Here is a 21,560-nt window from a genome sequence, read left to right on the forward strand (position 1 = left end):
GTTGCTATACGTCGCAAAGACAAGGCAGGAGTCAATCTGTTGACTACGGAGAGAACAACGTATTCTCCCGGCTGGCACGCTGTACTGAGCGCCCTAGTCAAAGCCTTGATCTCTGCGTTGATGGGGAAAGATCTTGATACATTGAACGTGTTGCTAAATATACAGGACACGGCTAACAAGCAGTCAAACGTTTGTTTAGGAGCCTGATCGTGGACCCAAGCGCTCGACCTGGGGCTGCATCCACATCCTGGAAGATCACTTTTCCGTCTGGCGCCTGGGATGCCCGCCTAGGCCGTCTTAAAGGTCAGGGCCAGTCACAACAACAACTACTATCTTCCCAAACACTCTCTTCCATTTCAATCTCGACACTTGTCCTGCCGTCAATATGTCCAAAAAGTCGATCCTTCTCATCAATGGCCCAAACCTGAATCTGCTCGGCACACGCGAGCCCCATCTTTATGGCAGCACAACTCTCGCCGACGTACAGACCGCAGCCACCAAACAAGCCGAACAATTGGGCATTCAACTTTACAACTTTCAGTCCAACTGGGAAGGAGCCATCATCGATAGAATCCAAGAAGCCCGAGGAAAGGTCGACTTCGTCATCATCAACCCAGGAGCATTGACGCACACGAGCGTCGGCGCTCGAGATGCGCTGCTAGGCTGTGATTTGCCTTTCCTGGAACTGCACGTAACGAATGTCCATGCTCGCGAACCCTGGAGGAATCACAGCTATCTCAGCGACAAGGCGGTGGGAGTCATCTGTGGGTTGGGTGTCTTTGGATACAAGGCCGCTATCGATTTTGCAGCGCAAAGGTTCGCCAGCGAAGGACAGGCCAAGTTGTGAGACTGCGGCGAGTGTGCGGAAGCTGGACTGTACAACGCTCTGCCGGACCGTGCGGGTCGACGGCCCCTCTTTCAAGAGCATCCAGTGCTTACTGCGATCTGACGAGACAACACAAGGCAGTACCTGGCAGATGGACTCTCGACGAGACGGCAAAGATATCAGCCGACTTCACTCCCCGGAGAATGTGGGGTCGCCCACATTCGCGGGGCTATTCCGACCAAACTGAGCAACCATTTGCTACTCTTTACTAAAGCTCCATCGGCCGAGCATGATGTATGCACAGGACTTCCGTACTTTCGCAAGAACTTGATATAGAGCAGGCATCTCACCCTTCTTACTGGAACCAGTTCCCTTTTCCTCAACAATCATGGATCCCTCTCAAGTTGAAGTACCACCTCTGAAAGATCTTACCATTGACAATATCACCGATAATGTCAAATTGATCAACTCACAATGTCCTAATCCTAGGTTGAAGTATCTTTTGGAAAGGATAGTGCAGCATCTGCATGATTTTGCCAGGGAGACGAGACTAAGCAGCGATGAGTGGATGACTGGGTTGCTTTTCTTGACTGCAGTGGGTCAGATTTGCACAGATGTTCGACAGGTCAGTGTTCAAGACATTGACAACATGTGAACAACAGCTTAATTCGATGCCAGGAATTCATCCTCCTCTCTGACATCCTCGGCCTCTCCCTCCTTGTCGACAGCATCGACCACCCCAAACCCCCAGCAAGCACCGAAGGCACAGTCCTCGGACCCTTCCATTCCCACGAAGCAGAAAGCGCCCCAAACGGCTCCCAAATAGCCCACGACCCGGATGGCGAGCCCTGCCTCGTCCTCTGCACAATCAAAGACACGCAGAACAACCCCATCGAAGGCGTCAAGATCGATATCTGGGAGACGGACAGCAAAGGGTTCTATGATGTGCAATATGCTGGAAGAGAAGGGCCGGATCAGAGGGCGGTGATGCATACTGACAAGGAGGGGCTGTTTTGGTTCAAGGCGATTGTGCCGGTGCCGTATCCTATACCGCATGATGGGCCGGTGGGAAAGTTGCTGGTGCAGTTGAAGAGGCATTGTTACCGACCGAGTCATATGCATTTTATGTTTGCGAAGGAGGGGTATGATCATCTTATAACGTGAGTAATGACCTCGACTGGACGTTGGTGTTTTAAGACTGACAAGACAGTGCGTTGTATCTTCGAGGCGATCCTTACGAAACGTCTGATGCGGTCTTTGGGGTGAAAGAGTCTCTGCTCATCGATCTTGGGACTGTGAATGCAGAGCAAGCGAAGCAATACGGGGTCAAGGAAGGTGATAAGCTGATGACCTACGACTTTGTCCTTGTTACGGAGGAGGAATCGAGAAAGCTCAGGGAGAAGAATGCGCTCGAGGCAACGAAGAAATTGGGTCTGAAGATGAAATTGTGGAATGGCTTGCCAGTGCCCGATGTGGACTAACAATATCAACGCTGCAGAATAAAAACATCGCTCTCACAATGCAATCAGGCTTGAACGCTCCAGCAACATCTCAAACATCAACGTCTCTCGTTGAGGTCTTTCCTTGAGGTCTCTCCCCAATCATCCCGACTTCCTCGGATCAACATGCAAATCCACCTGATTAACCTCCACACTCTTCTCCCTCGCCACACTCTCCCTCCGAACCGCCTCATCAACCTCCTTCTCCCCAATCTCCATCGGCAGCGTGCCCAACGCCCTGCCCCCAAACAACCCATCAATCTCCTCCAAACTCAACTGATTCGTCTCCTTGAAGAACAGCACCAACGTCGGCAACGTCACCGCCACATTAAACGCCACAAACACAAAATAATACTTCCACTGCACATCCCCCAGCGCAATCGGCGACACCTGCGCGAAGAACGTACTCACCAACCAATTCCCGATGCCCGTCGCGAAGGCATTGCCCCGCCCGCGGATCTGCATGGGCATGATCTCCGACATGTAGACCCAGCTGATGGGGCCGAAGGATAGGGAGAAGATCACGGAGACGAGGAAGATGAAGAAGACGCCGGCGATGGAGAGGCCGTGGTGCGTTCCTTCTGGGTTGGCGGCGTTGAGGCCGGCTTCGCAGACGAGGGCGATGGTTATGCCTATGGCGCCGAAGATGAGGGGTTTTTTGCGGCCGACGCGGTCGAGGATGAAGAAGATGCTTTGGGTGAGGAGGTCAGTGGCGCGTCGTTGTGGCAGACACCGGGTGGTTTGGGGTGGTGTTTGATAATACGTACAAGATGGCGTTGGCGATGGGGCCGACGCAGTTGTAGATTCCGGCGACGAGGATGGCGCGGCCGCCGGTGATGCCTAGGGACTCGTACATGATGGTTTGGTAATAACCGATGACATCTAAAAACGTGAAAGTTGAAGTCAGAGGGGGGAGCTTTTCACTGTTGGGGGGTTGTTGGGGATCGCCGCTTGGAAAAAAGGGAGGGGAGTAGACGTACTGATTCCTGTGAGCTGCGTGAACACTTGCATCAAAGTACCGTGCATGAGACGAGTTCGCCATTGACGGACGGTGAACATGATGCGCCAGCCTGGGACGGTAATGGCTTTCTCGGCGCTGATGGTCGCACGGATTTCGTTGTATTCGTATCGAATCCATTCGTCGTTGGAGCCGTCGAAATGTAGCGTTTGGAGAACTTTCATGCCGTCTTCGTCGCGGTCGTTTTCGATAAGCCTGACTGTGCGTCAGTGTACAGTCTTCTCAAGCTTAAGGATACTGTACATACCATCTCGGGCTCTCAGGCAACCAAACAAAGCCGATGAGCAACAGCAGAGCCGGGACGATCTGGAAAGCCAGGGGAAATCTCCACTGCACGGAGTTGGTGTCAGGGGCATGATGGCATCCATACCCAATCCACGTCGAAACAATAAACCCAATCCCAATCATCTGCTGCGTGAGCCCCACAATCAACCCCCTCATCTTGGGATGCGCACACTCAGCCTGATAGACCGGAATCGACATGGACATGAGCCCGACCGCCCAGCCTGCAATGATTCGTCCCACGAGGATCATGGCCAGGTTGACAGCTGCGCATTGGAGGATTGCGCCGACGGCGGCGATGAAGGCTCCGATCTGGACGGTTTTCTTTCGGCCGAAGCGGTCCATCGTGAAGCCTCCCATGAGGGAGCCGAAGACTGCGCCTCCTGAGAAGGTGGAGTTGATGGCGCCGATTGTTGGGCTGGTTTTGACGGTGTTGAAGTATTTGAGGAAGTGAGGGGAGGCGATTACGTCTGTCATGACACCGGAGTCGTAACCAAAGAGGAACGACCTAGATTCGTTGTTAGTGTAGACCTAAGGAAGTGTGAACATTGAATCTTACCCCGTGCCCGCAAACATCGCCAGCAAGACATTGTAGAAGTTCGTCTTGAATTTGCCCATGTTGCACCTCTCCCTCTGGACCTCTCGAACCTTCACACTTCTTCCCGGGCGGAGAACATCTCAGCTGGATATATAACAATGCCACCTCAGCAACGAACCGACTTTAGCCTTTTTCAACAAAGTCACGAGTACATCCTCGCTGTAGTGCATCCCGGTCCGCACATGTACTCATATACACACGTTCCTTCATGCACGTCAGTCTGGGGTAGGTCGACTTTCCACGAATCAATTGTATACTTCCTAGCCAGTTCGAGTAGGCGCTAGTGCGGAGTCTGGTGAGGTTTGGGGGAGGCGTTCTGGATGTCGTTCCACATGCACACGTGCAGGGCTGTCTGTTTCGCGCACGCTCGCGTACGACGTGAGGTTTGCTGGTCATTAAGAATGCATTTGGCTTGGAGGTGCTCTCTCGGCTCCACCGGCATTGGCAGCCGTGAGATCGGTGGCGATTCGGTCCTATTTTGCCGGGCTCGCGGTAGCTGGATGCGTGCTCCTAATGGTCTTCAGCCGATAGTGTTTGAGTCGTCAAAGTAGAGAGATGCAACAAGAGCAATTGCAATTGCATGCAGCAGGAAGCAGGTTGCACATCGGTATGCAACTGTTTGAACTTTGAATAGCAGCATGCCAGATGCATGCTGTGCAAAGTGGCAGCGAGAGCACCTGAAGTCTTTCGGTTGTAAGTGTCTCAGATAAATTAGCATACCGCAAATGCCAGCCTGCTGCTGCTCTCCATGGACGCTAAGTTTGGCTGAGATCTTGTGGAACCTGTAACATATGTTGCTTGCAACGCCTTTCCCAACATCGCAAGCTTGATTCCGTAGTCGGCCTTCATTTGCATTAGTCGAATGTGCACAGCACGACGACATCTCCGGGGAGTGTGTTGAAGGCTGAGCGAGGTATCGGCGGCACTGACCCTTTGCGAGGCCTCGATATTGCAGAGTCTTGGGCCCTGCAGAATTCAAAGAGGTGAAGGCCGTGGCTTAGACTTGAAGACGCCTTCTCGTCCCAGACGGTTTCTGAGCTGTTGTTGCAAGCACGCAATCCCCGATCTCTCCATAGTCGACAAATGGTCTGTTAACAGCTAGTGTTTCCTCGATGGTGTAAGTCTCCTGGGAATATCACTGTTGTATTCTGCTCGTGAGCTCCAATGGTTGCTCGGTTTTGTCATCGAGTTTGAGCGAATGTGGAAACCTTCGAGGTCCAGCAAGCCGGTTGTCAAGGCGCCAAAGCGCGTTTATGTTGGTCAGTGCAATTTCGCTCCTTCCTTTCTTGGATTTGAATGCACGTCCCGAATTCGCAACTTTGTTTGTACTGTCTTCCTACAACTCGCATCAGCCACCACATCCAAGTGAGCGAAGATTATCAAAACCCGCATACAACACGCACGCTCTCCCGCGCCCCCCGCCACCCTCCCGCGCATACACATCCTCGGATTCATCGCAACGATGACCGCCGACAACGAGACCAGCACGATGCAAGGCATCGCGCCATCAAACCCGGCTGCAGACCCTTTCTGGCACATCCCAGGCATTATGTGCAACAGCTGCTCGCAAAAGCGCTGGCTCGACGTATGTTTACTCCCTGTTGCCGTCCCGACATACATGGTTGCTGATCGGTCCCGCAGTGCGACTTTGCCCAGAACGGCGCTCCTTGCAACAACTGCAAGCACTTCTGCGGGGAAAATGCCAACCACCGGTGTAATCCCACCTCCAAGTCGTGGAGAGACACGATCCTCCACATGGCAGGGGAGGCGCTCGCCGCCAGAAACACCCCTGTCGTGCCAGACCCCAAAGACCGCAACGAAGGTGTCCCAATGCAGCATATACCAGCACAGCACATGGGCCCTCGGCCTTCAAACACTCCTCCAGCATTGCCCCAGGGCATCCAGCAAGATGCGTTTGCGGCGTTTGGCGCACCAAGACCCAACACGCCCCACAGGCAGGGTAATTCACACACGGCATATGCCACACATGGCTATGTCCCGCCACCGCCGCCTGCACCACCAAGCAGCTTGTACGTGCCAGCAGGCTGGTACTGGGTATGGGACCATACCTACCAGCGTCCGTACTATGTACAGCAGATGACTGGCCGTACGCAGTGGGAGAAGCCGCAATACGCCTTCCAGCAACCGCCGCCACCACCACCTCCGCCATCAACAACTGCGAGTATAGCGTATGCATCCCCGCGACCGCAAGCACGACCGAGCACACGAAACGATCAAGCCAACCATGGCGTCGCAGCTCCGGCTCGAGATATGCGGCAGGCATCCCGGCTGGCACCCGGGCAGAAGAGAGAGAGAACGCCGGACGAAGACGAGGAGGACGGCGATCAGAAGAGGTCGAAGAGAGATTGAAACGTCTTCCAGCCGTGGCTTAGTCGGATTTGAGGATCATCAACTCCTCCTGCATGCTCTGGGCACTCCCCACACGCATCCCCTGCTTACATTGACGGCTTCAGTGCCTTCAATGATCTTTTCCTTCTGCTTTTATGCACACCGACGGTTTCTCAGCTTTCGATATTACACCCATCGACGATGCCCCAATCTTGGTACATCTTCTTCACATGCATCGGCGGCTCCCAGCTTGCGATAGCAGCAATATTTGCATTGACATCTTCCATCGTGAGGATCGCTCGACGGCCGCAAGGCTTTCGCCACTTCACGATTGACGGCCATCTAGCTTTCAACCTTGCTACACTTCCTTTTCCCTTGCGTTGGCGGCCTGGTGGCTTCCAACTGAGGATGGATTGACGGTCTCACGACTTTCAATGTTTCGCCCGGGACAGCATCGTTGGGATAGCGGCGGTGGAGAGATCGAGTACGAGGACGGCGAGGGTGATGTCAGCTCTGGTAGATTAGCTCTTAGATTAGTTGTTCAAGAAGCGCATCGACGCCCTTGGTCTTCGACAGTTCTCGTTCCGACTGGGCTTGAAGAACTTTGTTTGTTTCGGTCGCCAATGAGATGGGCTTTCCATCGCCTCTCAAGCATTTGCGAAGCGACCGAATTCATACCACAGAAGTGCCAACCCTTCCCAATGCTTAATTGTGATGGAGAGGGACGCTGAAGTCATGAGCGAAGTTGGGTGTCGTCTGCCTGGAAGTGAAAGCTCGGCCCACCTTCCTTCGAGAACAGCTCATTGAACTTTTCTTCGACCAACGAGTCTGCCTTCTTCCACTTCGACATCCTCTTCGCATACCGCTGTAGTCGCGGTCGTCGAGACACAAGTCTCAGTCCCAGACTGTAAGTGATCATTCGTCAGCCTTTCGCATTCATCTCCGCTGTGCAACATCAGAAGACATTGGACGAATCCACTACCACACTTGCTTTGACATCGAGTTTTCTGAATCCTCAGAGGGTGGGACTGAAGGCAAATACGGAGCCCAGTATTATGTCTCTCATTTCTGAAATGCTGGAAACTGGAGAGAGTATATATCCAAGCTGATCCTCACGCCTCAAAGACGAAGCTACGAATCCCAGACAGGCACGACCATGGGCATCAAGCGTTTTGGAGTCCGCATGCGAGACTATGCTATTCGCGATACCTTGGGAAGCACCGAGTCACCTGCACAAGACTCGATCGCAATTATCGATGGCCCTGGCCTGGCCCACCATGTTTTCTACCACCTATGCGACCAACGCAATGCCCACATCTCATACAAAGCCTGCGTCGATGCTGCAATCACCTGGCTCACGGAGCTGCAATCCATCGGCTACAAGATACAAGCAATGTTGTTCGACGGTGCCCTCCCTGCGTCGAAGAAAGATGTCCGAATCGGCCGACTCCAGTCATATACTGATCGGTTGTGGGCCTATAAGCAAACCATTGGAAGCACAACGCCTACCTTCTCGGGCCAGACATGGAAGAACCTCTCCCCGCCCCCGTTCCTGGTCTTCGCTATCGTGGAAGAGCTACGCTTCCACGAAGACTTCGGCAATGTGACTTTCATGGTCCCTGGTGAAGCCGATCCTTACTGCGTCGCTGCAGCTCAAGCTCAAGGGGATGACTTCAACACGACCATCTTCTCGGATGATGCCGATCTGTTGGTGTATAGACTGGGTCAAAGTACCGCAGTTGTGGCCTTTCGCGACCTTTCTATTTCCCGGACTGACTCTGCCATCACCTGGACGGCTGAGAAGTACCTGCCGTCGGAAATCACCAAGCGTTCTCCGAATCCCATTGATGATCTGATCAAGCCCGCCTACTTCATGGAGAAGGATGCAAACCTGCCTTTTGTTCAAGCATGCCGCAAGCTCAAGTCAACAGATCCCTGCACCGAGGCAGACTTTGCTAGCTTTGAATCCGTTTTTCAGACGACCGAAGAAGTTGCGGCATGGGCTGAGATCAAGAAGACGTCAACAGAAGATCGACTATCGACAGCCAGGGACTCTAGGGTATCAGAAATCATCCACCAGTTGGAGTCATCGTCTGACGAGCAGGCAAGCGGTGGCCTGAGGATGTATCTCCCATTCATTCTCGACGACCCGTCCAAAAAGACATCTTGGAATATCGGTGTCGGACTCCGTAGCTTGGCATATTCCCTGCTGTTGCGACATACTGATACGACACTCGGTGTGCAAGAATACAGGAGAAGTGGTGTTCGCATTGCTTCGACTCCAGTCGAGCCGCTGTCCGAAGACGAGACAGTGGATCAGGCGAAGCAATTAACCTCTCATATCGAACAGGTTGTCGCGTGGGCTGAAGAGAGCCACGGACTTTCTCAAGCAGATGCCTGGCGCTGCCTCGTCTTTCAGCAAGTCCTGAGCGACCTTCAGGCGGATGGATACACGCTGCCTTCTCCGGAGGATTCCATTTCTATCATCACCCGTGACGAGCAGCCCAAATGGCATCTGATACACCTTGCCGGACAACACGAAGCTGCTTTCTACTCATTCAGAATGATCAAGCAGGTTGTAGCGTATGTGCAACTGCAGACAGAGGAGGTTTCGGATCTCAAAGGATTGGCGCAGCATATGGAAAGCTTGCCAAGCATATCAACCTTTCTCGGAGATGGCGAGCTGGATAAAGATGTCTGGCAGGCGATCGTTCGCGAGGTGTTGTCCACAATGGGCGAGAAGGACGAGTTGGAAGAGGAGAGGCCGCGGAAGAAAGCGAAGAGGGCGAAGAAGAGTGGCAAGTCGCAGCCTGCTGGTCTGGAGAAGAATCCCTTTGCGATGCTGTCGGATGGGTGAGGACTTCAAGGGGCCTTCCTTGTGGTGGCGTTCAGAGGCTTCGAAAGAGTCACAGTATAAGAGCGTGACGCTGGAGACTCAGGTCAGCTCCGTCAGATCCAGCTGGAACAAGCCAAGTATGATCAGCGAGTAAAGATGATACAGCTGATTCTAATGAAGTCCATGTCGGACAAGCTGATTACTGAGCTCGTTCGTCCATCATACGCTGTTTGCTGGGACCGAATCTTTACACAGTCCCAGGGGTTTGCCAGGATTGCCGGGAGATGTTCGCTTTTGACTGTCATATCGGTCTGGCCAGGGCTAGTCTTTTCGACTCTGTGGTTGGCCATAATGTTTTGGTCATTGCTAATGTACTGTCCTGAGAACTACCAAGTGCCGTCTGCTCTTCATCACACTTCACATCAAAGTCCGGGTGCTTGTTGCTGAGAAAGCCGGGAGCATCTCGCTTCACGCGGTCACGTGACGTTTGTTGTTGCGCGCTTTCCCGACTCGGAGACAAGAGCGCGCGCGGGAAAGAGCAGGTGCTTTCACTTTGGCAGTCGCGATTGATATGCATCTCATCGTTTGGCTGAGTGGGATTGAGCGACCGTGCGAATGCCGCATGTGTGTCCAAAGACTGTGAGAATGGTGGTTGTATTGCACTCTGCACGTGTGGCATGCGCGGCAGCAGGAGGTTGCAGCGAAGTCCGTGCGTTGTGATGCGGGGCGTTGCTGGCGGCTGCTCACCACAGTCTCCAGCTTGCCCACGCAGTGCGCGCCTGCTCTCTTTGCCTCTCTACAGTCTCTCACCAGCGCTGCCAGCGAACTTCACCAAAGGCCATCACACGCCTACTGTGAGTATATCGAACTTCGTGCCACCCTTGCAACTCAACTGCCCACCTTCGCCCTGCTTTCCAACCACATTTGGCGCGTTTTGACACGCTGCAACGCATCCGACTGCTCTGTTTTGGCCTCTCAACTCCTCGTCGCGACAGAGTCGATGTCGTCGTGTTGTTCTCATCATCGTCCATCAACCACCACTAACCAAGCACCACCGCAGTCGCGACACTTTCACCACCAGAATCACCACTTCGAAACACACACTCAGTAAGTCACTTCCAACACATTCATCGCGTCCTTCAGCTTCACTCGTCACGACACGCGGGTGGTGTTATTGCGCCCGCAGCTGCGAGCTTTGAAGAAAGCCGGCCACCACCACAACGCCAGGCAAAACACGCGCGACTCGACATCGTCGTCAACAACACCCGCCACCACTTTCTAATCGATCGCGACAACATCTTGCGATCATTGCCGCTGACCTGACATCTTCATCTTCAGCACCCGACTCAAAACAAAGTCGAAACCGCCATCATGCCTAAGGAAGCCAAGACCACGCGTGCCAGCAAGAAGGGCGGTGACAAGACCGCCGGCGGCAAGAAGAAGAAGGGTAAGTCCACCACCTCACCGACGCTCATTTGGACGTCCTAGATCATCAGCTGACGCCTTCCAGACCCCAACATGCCAAAGCGCGGTCTCTCCGCCTACATGTTCTTCGCCAACGACCAGCGCGACAAGGTCCGCGATGACAACCCCGGCATCAAGTTCGGTAAGTTCAATTGCTATTCTCGCCGTGATTGTCGCGTTACTGACATTTCTCAGGCGAGGTTGGCAAGATCCTTGGTGAGAAGTGGAAGGGTCTCACCGAGAAGCAAAAGGCCCCATATGAGGCCAAGGCTGCTGCCGACAAGAAGCGGTACGAGGAGGAGAAGGCCGCCTACACTGCTGTGAGTACTGTCTAATCTTCACATGCTCGAAACATCCAGCTGACACATTTCCAGGGTGGCGACGATGAGGAGGACGAGGAGTAGAAGCGCTTGGATCTGATCTCATCGACTCCAAGACAGCTTATACTGGCATGACTACTTCTTTACATCGGCTCGCCATGCTTTCACGGCATGGCATCTTTTCATCAGGCTCTGGGTTCGGACGGGACGGATGAATGGCAGCGTTGAGATAACGACAGGCTGCAACCTTTGCTCGTGGACGCGAGTATGATACCAAATGAAACGACTGTGTTCTCATCAGTCAGCTCTTCTGCAGCAATGCCCTCGGCGGCGAGTATGTACTATATTGCAATGAACGGGGTTGATTGCTTTTAACGCTTCACTTGCCACGACAAATCCGTGACTCCAACATCCGCGCGTCTTCCCATGCCCATGCCCATGGATTATCACCATCCACATCCACATCATGATGCGACTCCATTCTGACTAGCATCTCGATAATGACGATGTTTGTGTGGACATCTGCAAAGCATCGAACCGGCGTAGACCCTATTTCGCTGACTGCGGCGACCACATGTATCTATATCTAGCCTTTACCTTCGACCCTTCCACCTTAGCGCTCTCTCCCACTCGACCGCCGCCATCTCCAGAACAACGCCAGAAGCATACCGTTGACACCGTCTCAAGGCGGGAGTCGGGAGCGTTGGACGAACATGCGACGAACCGCCGTCACGAGTCAAAAATAGCTCTCGGCCTGGGCGACGCGCGGCGGCTAAAGAAGCCAGAGACGTGCATCATCGCGCATGTTGCATCGACACGGAGAGGAGGATTTTCGATTTCGCAGTTGCGCGTGCGGCGTGCCTGTGAGACGGGGAAATGGGAAAATTCAGGCACAGAGCTGCATGCATGCCTGTGGGCTTTTGGCCATTGGATTGGAGCCCCAACATGATACTAGCAGAGGTACGGGCATTTTTGGTTGGGGAAGCACTACGACACCTCGTATTCTTCTCCTCTACTACTCTTCCACCTATTCTGCTTTCTTTGCATCATCGTACCCGAGGTCCTCTTTCATCACTACTTGACGCTCGCTTTCCTGGTCCCGTGCCCAGGCGTTCGCTCAGAGACTGTCTCGTTGCTCTGGACTGAAACGCCCGCGGCGGCTTCTGACGACACCTCTTTTTCGCATTCTTCGCTTCTCTGTTCCGTTCTTCTTGATCTCATTACGACTGTCGCTACCTCACCGATAGAGGAAGGTCTGAGACACGGCCACGAGGCATCTGGATCGGGAGTGAGGGGTGTTTCTTTGTGCCCGCCAAAGGGCTTCTTAAAGATTCTTTTTGCCTGGCTTTCTCGACATCACTACGATCAGGACATACCATTCAATTCGCCAAGATGTGGTCGGCACCGGCAGACCTCATAGCGGCGAGGGACAACGATCAGACACAAGCGTTCTTGGACGCGATTAAGAGCCCCTTCTATACAGAGTCGCAAGCAAACTCTGCAGTCGCCTCCCTGGGCTTCTCCCTAGGCCTTGCAGTTCTCGTGGCCCTCCTCTTCTGCTTCCTCCGACCGTACAACAACGTTGTCTACGCCCCTCGAGCCAAGTATGCCGACAGCAAGCATGCGCCCCCTCCCGTCAGCAAAGGTCTGTTTGGCTGGATCCCACCGATATTGCGGACGAAAGAGCAAGATTTGGTAGAAAGAGTTGGGTTGGACGCCGCCGTTTTCATGCGGGTGTGTCGCATGCTGAGAAACATTTTCTCGATTGTGGCCGTTCTTGGATGCGGTATCATCATCCCCGTCAACGTCATCGCTGCCAACCGCGATGAGAATAAAGGTGTTGGGTGGTTTGCAAGGATACAGCCACAGTACAGCTTTGGCAGTAAGAGTTATTGGGCATATGTCGTGGTGTCATACATTTTCGATGGAGTCATACTGTTCTTCCTGTGGATCAACTATCGGGCAATCGTGAAGTTGCGAACGGATTACTTCAACAGCCCGGACTATCAACGAAGCTTGCATGCTCGAACGTTGTTGGTCTTGGATGTTCCGCAAGAACTTCGGTCAGATGAAGGGTTGGCGAGGATCACAGACGAGGTCAAGGCAACCCACGACATGCCTCGGACTGCAATTGCTCGCAATGTCAAGGATTTGCCAGAGTTGGTCGAAGAGCACGAGAAGGCGGTGCGAGAGCTGGAGGAGCATCTGGCGAAATACCTGAAGAATCCGGACCGTCTCCCTGCGAAACGACCCACGTGCAAGCCACACAAGAGCGACAAGTCTCATGGCACTTACCCCAAGGGCTCGAGAGTCGATGCAATTGAGTACTTGACTGGTCGTATCAAAGAGCTGGAGATTGAGATCCGGGAGGTTCGAGAGACGGTCGACAAGCGCAATACCTTGTCATACGGGTTTGCCAGCTACCAGAGCATACCAGTTGCACACAGTGTTGCGTATGATGCGCGCAAGAAGGCCCCGCATAACACCATCGTCCGCCTGGCACCAAAGCCCAACGATCTGGTGTGGAAGAACCTGAACATGTCCAAAAAGCAGCGAGGACGGCAAAACTTCATCAACGGCATCTGGATCACTCTGCTCACAGTCCTCTGGATCATTCCCAACATTTTCATCGCGGTCTTTCTCTCCCAGCTGAACAACTTGGCGAACATCTGGCCAGGTTTCAAGGAGGAGTATTATGCACATCCGACGTTGTGGGCAATCGTGCAGGGTGTACTCGCGCCTGCCCTCACAACCGCGTTCTACTTCTACCTTCCCGCCATCTTTCGACGACTCTGCATTAACGCTGGAGACGTGACCAAGACGAGCAGAGAACGACACGTCGCGAGGAACTTGTACAATTTCTTCTGCTTCAACAACTTCATTGTCTTCTCGCTCTTCTCCTCGGTGTTCACCTTGGTTTCGGAGGCGGTCAGGGGGAAGGGCTGGGAAGACATTCAGATCTTCCATCAATTCATGCTCGGTCTTTGTGGAGTTAGTACGTACTGGATCACCTGGATGCTGCAGCGAAACCTGGGTGCTGCTGTCGATTTGAGTCAGTTGTTCACACTGATCTGGGGATCGTTCTCGAGGCGATTCTTGTCACCAACGGTAAGTTGCGAATTAGCACATTTGCCAGGTCGTTCACTGACAACAAATGCAGCCTCGTACGTTGATTGAGCTTTCTGCGCCGCAGGCATTCGACTACGCTGGCTACTACAACTACTTTCTGTTCTACTCGACTGTGGCCCTGGCATTCTCTTGCATCCAGCCTCTGGTCCTGGCGGTCACGGCGCTCTACTTCTGGATGGACTCATTCATGAAGAAATATTTAATAATGTACGTTTTCATAACAAAGTACGAATCTGGGGGCATGTTTTGGCGGTCTGTCTACAACCGCATGATGTTTCTGACCATACTTGGCAACGCGGTCACGGCGTTGGTCATCGCTGCCAACGGACAGCAGGGCAACATCAATACCAACTGGGCTGGACTCGCTGCGATGCTCCCCTTGCCGTTCATCGTCATGGGGTTCAAGTGGTACTGTGCGCGGACATTCGACGATGAGATTCACTACTATCAGAAAGGACAGGCCATTGGTGATTCCGAGGGTTTGGCCGGAACTGAGGAGGGCAAGAAGAAGCGCAAGGGAGATCGAGTTGCAACTCGCTTCGGTCACCCAGTGCTTTACAAGCCTCTGATCACGCCCATGGTGGCGTCAAAGTCTCAGCATCTGCTGAAGTCCATCTACACGGGACGAACATCGATGGATCAGGACGGAGCAACAGCCACTGGATACAGCGACGTCTACATGGACAACATGGACAACCGCCAGCCTGGAAAGACTGCGGGTGGCACTAGCGCTGCACCACAGAACTGGGAAATTGTCAACGAGAACGAAATGGACTTTGAGCATTACAAGAACCGTCCCGAATTCCGCGACGAAGCTGGAGGCGATGGCGAGCTGTTTGGTCGTTCTGGTGATATGATACGACCGGGGACCCCAAGCAGTGTGACGACGGGTGTCACAAGGGCAGGCACATTCGAGTCGAACTACAGCAGAAGTGCCAGCGGATCACGAGATCCCTATGGCCGAAGCCGCAGCGAGTCTCGAGACTCGGAACGCAAGGGCGCAGATGTTGGTATGGTGTATCCCGCAGGATATCACCAAACACCATCCAACCTGCGCGAGCAATCACCAGTGGGTAGCGAGCATGGCTTCTCTCGACCAGGCCACCTCGCACGGCAGGAGAGCCGTGACGGGCTCATGTCGACCGCAGCACCACCAGGACGCAGCACGCCTGTAGACCATTTCGCGGGGACTCCAGGTGGCTACGGCCCTGTACGATATGGAAATATCCCTGGCGACACACCAGGATACAATTCCAACGAAGAAGATACGAGCTACGATTACTTCCGACGTGGAAGGACGCAAGGAAGATAGAGACTGGGATTCAATAGAGATTGGGCGTTTTTGTGCTTTTGTAGGAGTACACTGAGGTGAAAGCATCTGAAAAAAGCATCTAATATCTTGGGAGTGGAGAGGAGCATGGCATGGCATCACAGCGAAACGTGCGCGAAGTAGCTGATCGGGTTGGGTGGGTAGGTGGGTGCGGTGGAGTTTGCTGCATAGTTCACTACTAGTCACGTCGACACGACCTCATCATCAAAAGCGATTTCATCATGTGTTCAGCAGCTTGAGCGATTTCGAGGTGTTGTCTCTTGAGTGGTTTTCCTGAAAATCACTCTCCCCCTGCTGTCCTCCTGTGGCGATCACATGCGGCTATTCTTAGCATTTCCCCGTGCCAAAGCCAAGGGCCGGTCCGGGAACAGCCGCATCGGGCATCGAAATGTGCTGGACAGCGAAACCTCGTCTCAGCCAAGTTCCAACTTCTCTCTCACTTCTCCTGATCAACCACACACAAATCTCGCGACCCAAACAATTTCCCACACACACATCATCGTCGGGAAAGAAATTCCTGGCGACCAAGACATACCGCAATCTTTCACACTCACATTCGAGATCTATGGGCTACTCCGGAACCAGCTCGACCACCGTCTGTACCTCCGCCGACGGCGACATCTACGCGTCCTTTTTCCTCTCCAGCGCTGCGGGCCTGTCGCGCACGGATTCGAGCTTTGCCAGTCGGCTGTGGCGTTTGCTAGCGGTGTTTAGCCCACCGTAGAGGGTTTGCCTTGAGAGTGGGCGAAAAGTTGGAGTGAGAGAGAGGAAACTATCGAGGACGTTCGCTGGATGAGCGTCTAGGAAATACTGGATATTGCCTGTGAGAGGCACGAGAAGGGCGAGCCTAGTTGGAAGAGAAGTGCGACTTTGCGACAATGCCTGCGATGGACGTCGAGAATACCATGAGCGCACTGGATGTGCAGCGCTCGCCGCCTATGAAGATCAACTCCCCGCGACTTGCGCAGCGGGATGCTCCGGTGCAGGAAGAGGTCCCTATTCCCAAGCTGGACCACGATGCGATTAAGGAGAAAGCCAGGAAGCGCAAGAAGAACAAGAAGAAGGGCATGCCGCCAGCGGCACCTGCGGTCAATGTGATCAAGGGCTTCCAGACCCCCGTGACATCTGGCGGCGAGGAGTCAGATGCTTCTGCGGTGGGTACACCAAGGTTCGGCGCAACCAGAATGCAGGATTTCTCCAGCGTCACTTCTAGCCCGGCGATCAGGCCGGCGACTCCAGGTAATGGTGTCAGCGCCCTCAAAGCGCGCCTTGATGCTCTTGCGCTAGACGGTGAGGACACTCGACCCAATCTGGCTCGTGTCATGACCACCAGATCGAATGACGGCAGCGGCGAGGTGACGCCTTCATCTCGTGGCAGCGATGGCGACAAAACTGAGATGGAGTCTTACGACGTTCCCCTTGACCAGGACTTCGTCTCTCCAGACGCTGGAAGTCGCACCCCTCTCTATGCATCTCGCGCGATCGAAGGAGGTCTGCGCACCGAGACCATCCATCGCAAGATGTGCGCGGCCGACTTTGAGCCACTGCGATGCCTGGGAAAGGGAGCATTTGGGACTGTGCACTTGGTCAAACAAGCTGCGACTGGACGTCTCTACGCTCAGAAGCAATTCAAGAAAGCCAGTCTTACCGTGCACAAACGCTTGATCGAGCAGACCCGTACCGAGCGTACCATCCTCGAGTCTGTCAACAGACACCCATTTGTGGTCAAGCTGTTCTATGCCTTTCAGGACCAGGAAAAGCTCTATCTTATCTTGGAATACGCACAAGGTGGCGAGCTCTTCACCCACTTGGCTATGGAGCGCATGTTCCCTGAGGGTGTTGCTTCATTCTACATGGCTGAAATGGTCCTCGCGTTGGAGCATTTGCATCAGAACGTTCGCGTCATCTACCGCGATTTGAAGCCGGAGAATTGTCTGCTCGATGTTGAGGGTCATCTTCTCCTCACCGATTTCGGGCTCTCCAAAGTCGCCCTCGATGGCGAGGATGAGCGTGCCAACAGCGTCCTAGGCACGATTGAATACATGGCACCAGAAGTCGTTGAAGGCAAGGCGTACGACTTTTCAGTCGACTGGTGGAGTCTTGGGGCTATCGGCTTCGACCTCCTAACTGGAAGCCCGCCCTTTGGAGGCAACAACCACGCCAGGATCCAACAGAACATCCTCAAGCAGAAGTTGCAGCTGCCCTACTTCCTCGGACCTGATGCCAAGGATCTACTTACCCGTCTCCTGCGCAAGGAGCCAAGCAAGCGCCTGGGTGGTAGCACGCTCAAGGATGTTAAGGTCCTCAAGTCGCACCGGTTCTTCAGGAAGATTGACTGGAAGAAACTCGAGAAGCGAGAGCTGGAGCCGGTAAGTTGTGCATGGTCGTCATTTGATTTATGATCACGAAGCTGATTGTCTTTATAGCCCATCCAACCGCTCGTAACCGACCCCGAGCTCGCCGAGAACTTCAGCAAGGACTTCACTGATCTGCCGCTGAGTCCAGTGTTCACGCGCGGCAGCAAGCCATTTGACGACTTCCCCTCGTGCCCCCAACCGGAGAGCAACCCATTCGGTGGGTTCAGCTTCGTGGCAAGCAAGAGTCTGCTCGACGGGGATGACTTCATGTTGGACGCTTGACTGCATGGAAGCGGCGGTATCGACACTCACGCGGTCGCCATGCATGCGGATGTTTTGCTTTTGTGCGCGGTTGGACAGGCGCGAGGGTGCATGTGTGGTGTGCTTGCATCTACTGGTACTTGCATTGTACCTTGCGAATCTAGTACTAATGGAACCCATTCACCTTTTCACACGATCACGGGTTGTTTTCTTCTTGCACTTTACGCGGTCACTACTTACCAGGGCTATGCCCGCGTATATCGTGTCAACGCAATCTCGGATCTCTGCCTATACGGCTTGCAACCATGAACCCTGCCCTGTATTGCACCACCATCCTCACTCTCATGATCATGAACAGGCACCGCATGCCAGCCATCTTCCCTCGCCTACGCTGCAGGCGCATTTGTGATCAATAGATCACCCGCTGCCTGTCTCGCAAACATGACCACTCCACTCCACAACAACTCCTCGGCGCTCGATGTCCCCCACATCTCCACCTCCCGCACAATAAACATCCTCACACAAGCCGAGCATCCGCCGCCCGCATCTCGTGACGAAGCCAGCCGCTCAAACAAGCAACGCCCCTAACCTGTTCCTGTCAACACAACCCTGCAGTGTCATCACTCGCATCGCATGTGCTCCGTGGTTTGCAGCGTCGCATCGCAAAGCACAAACACGCTTTCAAGCTTTCCTCTCGCTGCCGCATCTGGCCGATCTTCCATGGTCGAACCCCGCATCGAGCGCCAGGAACGGTGCACGACGGGGGCGATCGCTGGCGGCGCGGCCAGTGAGAGCTGCTGGAAGTGAGTGCGGGAGGAATCGATGTGCAGAACGATAGTCTGTGGATGCACAGGCACGGTAGTGGTTTTTCGGGGGGCAGAGGTCCGGCTTTTGGAGTGGATTTGGGTCCATGAACTTCCTGGTCCGGGCATGGATTGACAGGGAGTGGGCATCCCGGGATTGGAGGGAGGGAGGGAGGATGGAACCTCTTCATCATGCGGTGAGTTTGTGTTTAAATGGTCTTGTTCGTGCACGTTTTGGGTCCTCGCGAGGGTGGGTTCGTCTCTCTTGCTCTTTCTCTCCTCCCATTTCTCTGGACCGAACGGCACGATATACCTGTTCACGATGTGGTCTTTAAGCTTGCTCGCCTCTGCGACGGCTGTTGCTGCTGTCCCTCAATTCGGAGGAGGATACGGAGGAGGAGGATGGAACCACGGCTGGGGCAAGGGACCTTGGAATCACCCTGATTGGCACGGCGGGCATCATGGCTACAATCAGACGGGAGAGTCGCAGCAAGAAGCCAGACAGCGCGCTGCTGCTGTGAAGGAGATGTTTGAGTTCTCGTGGGAGGGATACTACAAGTAAGAAGATCACGTTGTTATTCTTGAAGGGATTCTTGCTAAGAGATGCAACAGATATGCTTTCCCCAACGACGAGCTCCTCCCCGTGAACAACAGCTTCAGCAACTCGAGGAATGGATGGGGTGCGTCGGCTGCGGATGCCCTGTCTACCGCTCTGGTCATGGGCGAGAAGGACATTGTGAACCAGATCATCAACTACGTTCCTAAGATCAACTGGTCTGTGAGCTACGAGAACGAGGCTGTCAGTTTGTTCGAGACGACGATTCGTTATGTGGCTGGACTTCTGTCTGGATACGATCTTCTGAGCGGGCCACTAAAGTACCTGGCGGAGGACGTAAGTGTTGATATCCAAACGAGGATGAAGATTATTTTTGCTAATAGTTTCCCAGCAAAGCAAAATCCCAATTCTCCTCGAGCAGGCTAGGAATCTCGCCAACAACCTCAGCTACGCCTTCGACACTCCATCTGGTGTGCCGTCGAACAACCTCTACTTCAACAACCGCAGCACAGACGGCTCCACCACCAATGGCCTGGCCACAGTCGGCACGCTCGTTCTTGAGTGGACCCATCTCTCAGACTTGACCGGCGACCCATCGTACGGCCAGCTTGCACAAAAGGGCGAGAGCTACATCCTCAACCCATCGCCCCCATCAAGCGAGCCATTCCCTGGTTTGGTTGGCACGAACATTGCCATTTCCAATGGATCCTTCGTGGATGCCGTTGGTGGGTTCAACGGTGGCGACGACAGTGCTTACGAATACTTGATCAAGATGTACGTCTACGACAGCGCCAGGTTTGGACAGTACAAGGATCGGTAAGATAGCCCCTTCCCTCAACACCTTCTACCCAACACCCTAACATCACATAGCTGGACCCTCGCCGCCGACTCCGCCATCCAATACCTCGCCTCGCACCCCTCCTCCCGCCCCGACCTCACCTTCTGCGCCACATACGACGGCACCGTGACCAACAACAACTCGCAGCATCTCGCCTGCTTCGACGGCGGCATGTTCCTCCTCGGCGGCCTGGTCCTCAAAGAGCAAAAGTACACCGACTTCGGCCTCCAGCTCGTCGACTCCTGCGAGGACACCTACTCCCAAACCCTCACGGGCATCGGCCCCGAGTCGTTCAGTTGGAACACGACGGACATCCCTGCGAACCAGACGGCGTTCTATGAGCGCGCGGGTTTCTGGATCACGAATGGGAATTACATCCTCAGGCCGGAGGTTATTGAGAGTTTTTATTATGCTTATCGGGTTACGGGCGATAGGAAGTATCAGGATGTGAGTTGCAATCATCCATCTACTCGAGGAATAGGGTGAATGGATCGCTGACGATGATGTTCTTGCAGTATGCCTGGAGCGCCATCCAAGCCATCAACACCACGACCCGCGTGGGTTCAGGCTTCTCCTCCATCAACGACGTGAACGCCGCCGGAGGTGGTGGATTCATGAACTTCCAGGAGTCGTTCTGGTTCGCGGAGGTGCTGAAGTACAGGTACAGTTTCGTCTCAACCACCACGCAACGAAGGAAAACACCGAATAATAGACTAACGATACTTTTCTTCGTAGCTACCTCATCCACGCCCCCGATAACATCTGGCAAACCAACCACGACGGCGCAAACTCCTACGTCTTCAACACAGAAGCCCATCCTATCAAGGTAAGCACATGAATCAACAACCACAATCACACCCCTGTGAACGCGCACGTGGAAAATTATATCCAAACGACGCACTCCAGCTAACAAGGATGGGTGCATACAGGTCGCGGGAACTCCCATCTAAACCAGGCACGGAAGCTGCAGGAGCCTTCATAGCCGTATACAGTACACAAATGCACAGAAATTCTGTACCGGAATGAAGACTTGCCGAAACCGTTTCGTGGTTGTTTTCCCGTGAGATCCCTGCTCCTTGCTACAACCACCGCCG

General features: G+C 53.9%; 9 protein-coding genes across 9 annotated transcripts; 8 read left to right on the top strand and 1 right to left on the bottom strand.

The window, feature by feature from the left end:
* Positions 1 to 385: 385 nt before the first annotated feature.
* Positions 386 to 847, top strand: M409DRAFT_67141 (uncharacterized protein; the record flags this gene model as incomplete). The annotated part of the gene is made up of 1 exon (XM_033817278.1): positions 386 to 847. One exon carries the CDS (start codon positions 386 to 388, stop codon positions 845 to 847), a length of 462 nt encoding a protein of 153 aa, XP_033666706.1.
* Positions 848 to 1,214: 367 nt separating this feature from the next.
* M409DRAFT_67142 (uncharacterized protein) lies at positions 1,215 to 2,307 on the top strand (the record flags this gene model as incomplete). Its single annotated transcript, XM_033817279.1, has 3 exons — positions 1,215 to 1,451; positions 1,505 to 1,986; positions 2,037 to 2,307. The coding sequence occupies 3 exons, from the start codon at positions 1,215 to 1,217 to the stop codon at positions 2,305 to 2,307; spliced, it is 990 nt and encodes a 329-aa protein (XP_033666707.1).
* A 120-nt stretch (positions 2,308 to 2,427) lies between these two features.
* M409DRAFT_55679 (uncharacterized protein) lies at positions 2,428 to 4,243 on the bottom strand (the record flags this gene model as incomplete). The annotated part of the gene is made up of 5 exons (XM_033813067.1): positions 2,428 to 3,016; positions 3,093 to 3,207; positions 3,306 to 3,538; positions 3,591 to 4,133; positions 4,185 to 4,243. The coding sequence occupies 5 exons, from the start codon at positions 4,241 to 4,243 to the stop codon at positions 2,428 to 2,430; spliced, it is 1,539 nt and encodes a 512-aa protein (XP_033666708.1).
* A 1,442-nt stretch (positions 4,244 to 5,685) lies between these two features.
* Positions 5,686 to 6,593, top strand: M409DRAFT_55680 (uncharacterized protein; the record flags this gene model as incomplete). The annotated part of the gene is made up of 2 exons (XM_033813068.1): positions 5,686 to 5,808; positions 5,865 to 6,593. 2 exons carry the CDS (start codon positions 5,686 to 5,688, stop codon positions 6,591 to 6,593), a joined length of 852 nt encoding a protein of 283 aa, XP_033666709.1.
* Positions 6,594 to 7,728: 1,135 nt separating this feature from the next.
* M409DRAFT_55681 (uncharacterized protein) lies at positions 7,729 to 9,429 on the top strand (the record flags this gene model as incomplete). The annotated part of the gene is made up of 1 exon (XM_033813069.1): positions 7,729 to 9,429. The coding sequence occupies one exon, from the start codon at positions 7,729 to 7,731 to the stop codon at positions 9,427 to 9,429; it is 1,701 nt and encodes a 566-aa protein (XP_033666710.1).
* Positions 9,430 to 10,779: 1,350 nt separating this feature from the next.
* On the top strand, positions 10,780 to 11,276 carry M409DRAFT_55682 (uncharacterized protein; the record flags this gene model as incomplete). The annotated part of the gene is made up of 4 exons (XM_033813070.1): positions 10,780 to 10,855; positions 10,919 to 11,014; positions 11,068 to 11,192; positions 11,247 to 11,276. The coding sequence occupies 4 exons, from the start codon at positions 10,780 to 10,782 to the stop codon at positions 11,274 to 11,276; spliced, it is 327 nt and encodes a 108-aa protein (XP_033666711.1).
* A 1,308-nt stretch (positions 11,277 to 12,584) lies between these two features.
* Positions 12,585 to 15,633, top strand: M409DRAFT_55683 (uncharacterized protein; the record flags this gene model as incomplete). The annotated part of the gene is made up of 2 exons (XM_033813071.1): positions 12,585 to 14,300; positions 14,353 to 15,633. The coding sequence occupies 2 exons, from the start codon at positions 12,585 to 12,587 to the stop codon at positions 15,631 to 15,633; spliced, it is 2,997 nt and encodes a 998-aa protein (XP_033666712.1).
* Positions 15,634 to 16,529: 896 nt separating this feature from the next.
* M409DRAFT_24111 (uncharacterized protein) lies at positions 16,530 to 18,290 on the top strand (the record flags this gene model as incomplete). The annotated part of the gene is made up of 2 exons (XM_033807089.1): positions 16,530 to 18,020; positions 18,078 to 18,290. 2 exons carry the CDS (start codon positions 16,530 to 16,532, stop codon positions 18,288 to 18,290), a joined length of 1,704 nt encoding a protein of 567 aa, XP_033666713.1.
* Positions 18,291 to 19,394: 1,104 nt separating this feature from the next.
* M409DRAFT_67148 (glycoside hydrolase family 47 protein) lies at positions 19,395 to 21,416 on the top strand (the record flags this gene model as incomplete). The annotated part of the gene is made up of 7 exons (XM_033817280.1): positions 19,395 to 19,630; positions 19,685 to 19,964; positions 20,020 to 20,444; positions 20,499 to 20,913; positions 20,982 to 21,127; positions 21,202 to 21,292; positions 21,396 to 21,416. The coding sequence occupies 7 exons, from the start codon at positions 19,395 to 19,397 to the stop codon at positions 21,414 to 21,416; spliced, it is 1,614 nt and encodes a 537-aa protein (XP_033666714.1).
* Between the last annotated feature and the right edge of the window lie 144 nt (positions 21,417 to 21,560).

The sequence above is a fragment of the Zasmidium cellare genome, assembly GCF_010093935.1.
Source record: "Zasmidium cellare ATCC 36951 unplaced genomic scaffold M409scaffold_21, whole genome shotgun sequence".
NCBI classification, from domain to species: domain Eukaryota; kingdom Fungi; phylum Ascomycota; class Dothideomycetes; order Mycosphaerellales; family Mycosphaerellaceae; genus Zasmidium; species Zasmidium cellare.